We start from the raw sequence: 8,975 nt of genomic DNA, 5'->3' as shown, positions 1-8,975 counted from the left end.
TAACCAACTGAGCTACCGATGCTTACCAGAAGCGAATCAATTTTCTATTTATCCTTTAATATAAAAAAAATGTATCGTAGTAAAAAAAAAATAATGGACGAATCAAATCAGCGTCAATCCGAGCCTATAATAGAAAGAAAGACAAACAAGATACTTACGTTTTTAACTTCAATAATTTATTCTCCCTTAAATTCGTAAAACTCAACGCGCCACTTACTCTATAAACAATACATAGATATACAAATATACATCACAATCATTGACAACAAACAACAGCGGCACTAGCGTTTACAAAAACGAGTCGCCATTATGTTTAAAAAAGGTAAAAATTTGAAAGTAAACAAAAGTCACCAGCCATTATACTAGCATTTATAATCTGTGCTATCATCTCATTGGCCGAAAGACCATAAGGAATTATAAGATGTTTAATTCTTAGTTAAGAGGGCTGCCGGTTGGCAAACACACAAAATTTAAAATAGAATGCCGAAATGCAAATATAAGACGACTCGCAGACACATTTATATTATATTTGTATACAGTTATTGAACTTATAACCACGTGCACGAATTTTACACGGAACCCTACCCAATAAATACATGTAAATGACATAAATACAACACACAACATATTTGGCGTCAAAGGAAATTTCAATGGGAGCGAAGTTAAAAAAAAATAACAAAAATAAAAAATCTACTTACAAAATAAAGTGTACGGGTATTTTTATATATTAAAGCGATTAATATACAGTTGTTTACATATATTTTACATAATGTACAGTGTATTTACATTAACGTTCAATGTGAAGCACACACGAAACTTATTATTATATACATTACCTAATAGAATCGCGAAAGTACAACAGTATATAATGTTATACAATTTATTGACATACTATTTTTACAGTTTACAGAATATTTCACTATTTATAATCAAATCTTAAACCATTTGACGTATTAACTCCATATACAAGGTAAGCAAATTGTTTTATACATTTAAAGTTTCGAATACTTAGATTGCAGTAAGACCGATCGTTTTAGCTATTAGTCTATATAGTTGTTCTATATTTTTATTAAATCAGCCAATATCTATAAATCGCTGTCCTGTTTCATACGGTTTTTATCTGTGATTCTAGTCTAGGTGTTAAAATGACATCATAACTCATAAGCAGCAAAATTGCTCGAATTATTGACAACTATATTGCCACTATTATTTAATAGGATATGAAAATATACGTCTTTTTGATAATTTGTGCTATTCATACTTCACACTTTGTGACAAATAAATGCAGAAAACTAATTTCAATACATTTAACCCACAAAATAATTAATCATATTATACAGCCAGTCGCAAAAGTTGCAAAGCGGGCGAAGCGATCAAAATTATCCACACACGCTATTGTTCTCATCAAGAAATTGTGCATGGATCATTTTGAACACGTAGATAGTGGAATAATAATGGAAGGAATAATAACTATTTTACCGTGAGCGCTTTACAGTTCATAAGATCAGATTTAAGCCTAAAAGTGATAACACACTATCGCACCGCACTAAGGTGGCGGTGCGGTGCGATAGTGTGTTACCACTTTTAAGCGTACGAAATTTCATTGCCATAATGTTGTATAAAGACTTGAACAATCATAAGATTTGAGTATTAATCGTACGAAATACGATACATAATCATACAAAGGGGTTTTTGGTTCGATAATCTTTTATACTAGCCAAAAAATAGGTAAAAACCGATACAGATGTAGTGCATAATTGTTTGCCTTCGTATTTTCACGGAAAAGCACGAACGTGTTATGCTATTTCAGTCAGTCTCAGTACAATAAGTACTAAGGTTGACAAAAAAAGCCAAAATGAACGTTTGCGAGAAAATATGATGGCAAACATTTATGCACTACATCTGTACCTACCTACTATTTCAACATTTCTAAACTTTTTTGGAGGTTACTATTAGTACCAATTTTTAAATCATATTTTGTTAATTGGGTCAATCAACTATTTCTTGTTGTTATTCTGTCCCATCAGCGAGGAGACAATAGTAGCATAGATTGTCAGAAGAACTGCTGTACCATGTTCTACTAACATGCTCAGTAGATGTCCCATTATGGAAAGGTCTTATAACTACCATAAAATGCAAGTTTGGTTCATTTAAATACGATAAACCTAGAATTTTAAGTGACTCAGGAGCCCGTAACCATAGCAACGTGTGACAAGAAAATGTTGATTAACCCAATTATTTCACAACAAAGTTATTTAAATCATACCCGCGCCAAAAACCCCGATGTCTGTACATAATACATGACGGTAGTTAGTAACATGAGATCGCGATCTTGAAGCTTATTTATACGATTTCGAGTTCGAAATGGCTTACACTTGCTCGCGCACAAACAATGGTATTCTGTACACGAATGTATTATTTCGACCGTCGACTACAGAACGAAGTGTTTTAAGCTTCGGCCGAAATTTCAAGTCTAGAGGCTTGTACGGAATTACCCCTCAGTGGGTTTTAGAGGGCATATCTTGCGGGCATCTTTCTCTGTCACTCTAATTACGCCTTAATTGGAGTAAAAGAGAAATATGTCCGCAATTTGCGATCTTAGGTATTCGCGGTAGTCTCTGAGCGCAGCAAAGTACTTACAGGCCATACGAAAGCATTATTTCAATTTTGAATCTTAGGATGGTATTCGACCTGTCCAATGTCATTGCGTCTCACTCTCTCATTTAAGAAAAATGTGAGACAAAATACACATTGGACCAAGCTATTGTATAGGAGGCATACCACCCTTACACCTGTATGATTCACGTTACACCAATTTGTCAAAAATTGGTCATCGACATTGAGTCTTATATCCATGTGTTAAGGTCTATTTCAGGGATGTTGCGAATATCCGCATCCGCAACCGCGGAACTTCCGCATGATTTTCAATATCCGCATCCGCATCCACATAAAATCGATGCGGATTTAATGCGGATGCGGATGTGGAACAGGTCGGTACAGGAACGTCTTAGCATTGGCGTAAGTGCTAGACTGCTAGGTAATTTAGTCATTAACCAAAAAACCTATTAGAAATGAGCAGTCAAGCGTGAGTGGGACTTAATGCACGGAACTCTTAGAACGCGAGTCCGACTCGCACTTGGCCGGTTTTTTGAAATAAAAATTACTAAAATGTAATATTTGACGTTTTTTATGGTACTATCTTGACATCCGCATCCGCGGATGTGAGCCTTTAAAAATCCGCATCCGCATCCGCGGATGTCAAAAGATCGGCATCCGCAACATCCCTGGTCTATTTCACCTCAGACCTCGTCGCCGAGGTCCTGAACACAGTTCTCGGCGATGGGCACGAATTTGTCTTCTATCTGTATGAGAAGGATGCTCTTGTCGACGTGGGACCGTAGTTTAGGGTCCCGGTGGTTCGGGGTCCATTTGTGCACCACCTGGGAATAAAAAATAACACTTAATAAAAAAAAACTGACTTCGAAAAACAGTGAAAAATTCCACCATTTTAGTTTTCATCTGTAGTTCTACTTCACCAAATGATGCTCTCCAAGTTACAATAAAAATTCTCAAATCACAAGACCGTTATTCATAAACGCGCTACTAGCCTCAATTAGCTATTAATCGTTTGTCTTTATCTGTCATTTTGACTTATGTATTTGTAAGAAAGGGATAAAATATAAATTAACCAATTGAGGTTTGTAAAGTTTTATAAGGGGGTAAGTATATATATGTTGTTACATCAGCAGAATTACTCAAGCCAAAGAGAACTTAGTATAGAGGCGTATTGTCAAAGTAAATTTACTGCCATCTTTCGACTCATGATTAAAACTTTTAGAACGCCATTTGACTTTGATCCTTGTTCTTTCACTGATATGTGTCAAAATTGTTAAATATCAAACGGTGTCGCCATCTACACGAATATAGGCGAAAAGTATGGCGCAATCTTTTCGAACATAAATTTTCTTGATTTTTGGAGGCACGTTTTTTTATTAAGGGGCCCACTCATTACCCGTCCGCCGGACGATATCGGCCTGTCAGTTAGAACAAAAAGTTGACAGTCCCGAACAACTGACAGGCCGATACCGTCCGGCGGACTGGTAATCAGTGGGCCTCTTTAGACTATATTTTATCTTCTACAGAGTTATATATGGGTCAATCAACTATTTCTAGTTGTTATTCTGTCCCATCAGCGAGGAGACAATAGTAGCATAGATTGTTAGAAGAACTGCCGTGCCATGTTCTACTAACATGCTCAGTAGATGTCCCATTATGGAAAGGTCTTATAAAAAATGCAAGTTTGGTTCATTTAAATACGAAAAACCTAGAATTTTAGGAGTGACTCAGGAGACCGTAACCATAGCAACGTGTGACAAGAAAAAGTTGATTAACCCATATATATTTGCTCAATCATCTACACTTTGATCTGGTGGTATTACATCTGTCCAATATCTTTGTCCAATGTGTATTGCGTTTCACATTTTGCTTAATGAGAGAGTGAGACACAATGACATTGTACAAAGAACTTGGACAGGTGGAATACCCTAACACAGTGTTTTTCAAAGTGTGGGTCCGACCCCTAGGGGGGTCGCGGCACTTGTCCAAGGGGGTCGCGAAGTTCATAATATCTTTGAGAGAAACTTATGGAAAGTAATTTAATTTTTTAAACTTAAAAATAATTCAACAGTTTAAATTTTAAAGGTCGTTAATGTACCTACATATTAATAAAACAAATCATTAGTAGATAGGTAAACTGTATTTTAAAAGTAAAGGTTTAACTGTTTTCAGTGTGAAGAATGAGCTTGTTTCATTTTGACTAATTTGTCAAACCGCGGTTCCTGCCGCGACACGCAGACGATTAAATCATTTTCCAAATTCAATTTATTCTTTTTTTTATTTTCATATTGACCATTGATGAAAACGTCAGCTCACATAAATATGAAGTAGCAAATGGGATCAAAACGTTAAGGGCTTCTTTTGCTAGATGGGGATATTCAGCCAAAACGCATATATAACTGAATGAATGATAGAAAGGTGCGTTCCAAAACGCATATGTAACTGAGTGAATGATAGAAAGGTGCGTTCCAAACACTGGTCTGTGGTTCCAAATTTGTTATAGGTATAAAAAAAAACTTAGAAACGGGGTTTGGGGGTCGCGAAAAAATTTTTGTGGTCATAAAGGGCCGTGACACCATAAAGTTTGAAAAACACTGCCCTAAAGCTTTGGATTCCTCTGAAAACGGTACCGTCATATTACGGCCGCTATATAGCGTTGACTGACGTCACTAGAACGTTGTCTATGTAAACAAGATGGCGCGGTTTCCTAGACGGCGTTACGTTACGTTGATTGTCAACGTAACGTAAGATGACGGCCGTCATGACGGTGTCGATAGTTTCGTGAACGTTTTATTAGATAGCGGTGACGCCATTTTGAATAAATGACACGAGATTTGAATAAATGATTCCGTACTACGATTATTTTCCTCTTCTGATGATATTTCATCCTCCAAGTAAATTATAGATGATCAAGCAAATCTTGTCAGTAGGAAAAGGCGCGAAATTCAAATTTTCTATGGGACGTTATCCCATCGCGCCTACATTTTTCAAATTTGCCGCTTTGACCTTGGTGGCTGACGGTGTGTTATGACGCCGTGGTACTTTCCACATGTCGCCACCGTAAAGACGGCCGTCTTTTGCTGCCGCTATATGACGGCCGTCATATGACGGCACCGTTTTCGAAGGAATCCAAAGCTTCACACAGTACTCACCAGTCCGTCCATCCCCGGCATCGGCACCCAGCCCCCCCAGAAGTTCCTCCCCCCCCTCTCGCGCTGCGCCTCCGAAGGCCACTGCACATCTATCCTCCTCCCCAAATTGATACAATCGTACACCCCAAGCGGCTCAACTATCAACACTTTACTGCCAACACTGACGTTCAACTTTAACTCGCTTCTACCAGAATCTGATCGTTTGATTTTCGTCTTAATATCTTTATTCTTAGAGTCCTTTTTCCCTTCTTTCTTAAGTATGGACTCTTTGTTGGACAGGTCGGAGTAGTGGGTGTCTTTGAGCGGTATGACTTCGGGTTTCTCTATGTAGCGACCGGTTAGTTCGCGGTAGCTTTCTCGCTCGTGGCGGATTTCTTTGCTGAGTTTTGAGAGGTCTTTGGACGTGCCTTCGTTTAGGAAGTATCTGGAAGGAAAAAATTAAAATGGAAATTATTGGCATTACTACCATTTTATAAGCGCGTCGTAATAATAACTAATAACATAGGTTACAGATTTTTTGAGATGTCGGAATCGTAAAATCGGCTTATTACAAAATGTTAACTGCTATTATTAACATTTAAAAAAATCGTATTAATAAGGTCTAGTTTCACCTCTAGGTTTTTTTTTTGTATTTAAAACAGCAAAATGATCATGCTAAACTAAAAGAAAATGGCCAAGAGCATGTCCTTGCTCAGTGTAGGGTTTCGTAGTTAACATATAGGCCAAACGGGGGCTATTAGTAAGTGTACATTGTACATTACCAGCACAAGGGAGTACATTTTGTTTTATATATTTTTTATTATTGCGACAGAGTGCAATGCATGATTTATGTATCCATGCCAAATTGCAGCTTTCTAACACTAACGATCACGGAGCAAAGCTTCGGACAGACAGACAGAAGGACATGGCGCAACTATGGGTTTGTTAGGTGACTACGAAACCCTAAAAAAAGAGATGACGAAATATTTATTTAAACATAGTGTTACTTGTGTTTAGTGGCAAATATATGAACTCGCACTAAACACTTATCAATTCCACAGGCACCAATGTGAAGTCCAGCCACACTTATCCCGCAGCCGAACTTATCCATATTGACCTTATTACATTCTATGTCTGTATGTGCGTGGGTTTTGGAGGATATAACCAAACGGAGACGCCTTGTCTGTAATTTTCTGCACAAAACAGTCTGCCGATTTTTGCGGGGGAGGGGCACGTCAAATGTATACGTAACGTACGAGTAAAACTAGCTATGTCAGATAAACGTCAGTCCATACATTGTGTATGACCATGGTCATAGAGTTTCGACAGAGGGGAACGCCTGTTAATGGCTACTCCGTTTGGTTATATCCTCCAAGGCGTGGGTGCGTAGGTAATGTATGCGGCGTGTGTGTGTGTGTGTGTGTGTGTAGTATGTCTACCTTTGTAAGTCTCTGTCTTGCCTGGCGTGCCTGTTGGCGAGTATCTTGCAGTCTGGTAGCGACACGTCGGAGAGGCCGTGCGGGGCCAACTCCTCCAGCGAGGACTCTTCAGACCGCCGCGGGCCGGCCGTCTGGGGAGGAACGTTCTTAGGTCAACATCAGAGCCCGGAATAGGGATGTTGACATGAATCGCGAATATATAACATGTTATGTTTTTACCATAGCAGGGAATATTAGAACGCGGAAAATCATATTTTGCAAGTGTAATAAATTAATTAAAAATAATCAAAAGTATTTAAAATAATGCCCAGTATCACGTGACTGCAAACGCCAATCGGAGCGCGTGACGTAATCACAGTGGAATCACCAAATACAAGTTATAAAACCTGCCTAAGTGTCTACAGATTATCGTACCGAAACGCGATCTTGGTGCGGTGCGACGCACGAATCGATAGTGTGTAAGGTGGTGCGTTAAGGACGCAGCTATAAGTTAGAGCGAAAAAGAAGGTCGCTGTCCGATGCGGTAGTGTGTTAACGCTTAAAAAAAATAGTCAGTTGCCATATAAAGAATTTAAAAAAATTACTGACAGCAGTTTGTTTAAAACGCCGTTACGTCATCAAGGTCACGTGACAGTTTGGAGCGTTTAGGCGCGAAATTTAAACACGAAACTTATCATACATGTTTTTTTATTCAAAATTAATGAATATATTTTTTTAATATTTTTATCTGTAATTATTACGTGTCTATCTACAAAATGAAACCAGTTCCAAAAAATTGTCAACATCCCTATTCTCGTAGCATTTTTGAGCAGTCATAAGGACTTCTCGTTTATCGACTTCCGATTATACATATGTATATCGATAAATACGGAATACAATATGTAAAATATGATTACGAGTAGAAGTAAACAACATGCAGTTGTATCTCTTGCTATGATTATCAGACTAAGGGCGACTTGAACCATCCCACTAATCTGAAGTTAAGCGGTTAAACCGTTAAGCCAGTGACAAATTGTACTGGTAACCGTGGTAACTCCAGGTTTAACCGGCTAACTCCGGGTTAGTGAATGGTGCAAGAGGCCCTAAGATTGGTAGATTCCCAAAACATTGACAGAATAACATACATACATATAATCACGCCTATTTCCCGGAGGGGTAGGCAGAGACCACGGATTTCCACTTGCTACGATCCTGACATACCTCTTTCGTTTCCGTTACTTTCATAACATTCCTCATACATGCTCACCGGTTTACGGTGCTCTTGACCAGGGATGTTGCGAACATCCGCATCCGCATCCGCAACCGCGGAACTTCCGCATTATTTTCAACATCCGCATCTGCATCCGCATCCGCATTAAATCGATGCGGAGCTTATGCGGATGCGGATGTCAAACAAGTGGGTACAGGAACGTCTTAGCGGCGGCGGCGTAAGTGCTAGGTAATTTCGTCAGTACCTATAACGAAATCGCCTAGATCCAGAAAAGTCGGCCAAGTTACTGTTTATTAAATATAACGCACCTATATTCTTGCTCAAATACTAAACGTTTCGTTTTTTTTAAATAAAAAAATACTAATAATGTAATATTTGACGTTTTCTAAGTACCTAATCTTGACATCCGCATCCGCATCCGCGGATGTGAGCCTTTAAATATCCGCATCCGCATCCGCGGATGTCAAAAAATCTGCATCCGCAACATCCCTGCTCTTGACCAATGACCTGGCATTTCATCAGGATTCAGGACAAAATAAATGCTCAAAAATTTGATAAATGACCAAAATTTTATTAGTT

The 8,975-nt window shown here is 38.5% G+C and overlaps 1 protein-coding gene across 1 annotated transcript in view; it reads right to left on the bottom strand.

Moving 5' to 3' along the window:
- Nucleotides 1-3,292: 3,292 nt before the first annotated feature.
- Nucleotides 3,293-8,975, bottom strand: part of LOC134653690 (protein pecanex) — a 59,980-nt gene continuing 54,297 nt past the window's right edge. The window contains exons 25-27 of the mRNA XM_063509082.1: nucleotides 7,187-7,317; nucleotides 5,769-6,192; nucleotides 3,293-3,440 (exon numbers count right to left, since the gene is read on the bottom strand). Of these exons, the coding sequence (XP_063365152.1) occupies nucleotides 3,300-3,440; nucleotides 5,769-6,192; nucleotides 7,187-7,317 (696 nt within the window). The 3' untranslated portion in view covers nucleotides 3,293-3,299. The remainder of the gene's footprint in view (nucleotides 3,441-5,768; nucleotides 6,193-7,186; nucleotides 7,318-8,975) is intronic.

The sequence above is a fragment of the Cydia amplana genome, chromosome 13 (assembly GCF_948474715.1).
Source record: "Cydia amplana chromosome 13, ilCydAmpl1.1, whole genome shotgun sequence".
Taxonomy (NCBI): domain Eukaryota; kingdom Metazoa; phylum Arthropoda; class Insecta; order Lepidoptera; family Tortricidae; genus Cydia; species Cydia amplana.
The sequence above is the reverse complement of the archived record's forward strand: the minus strand, read 5'-3'. Positions and strand labels throughout refer to the sequence as shown.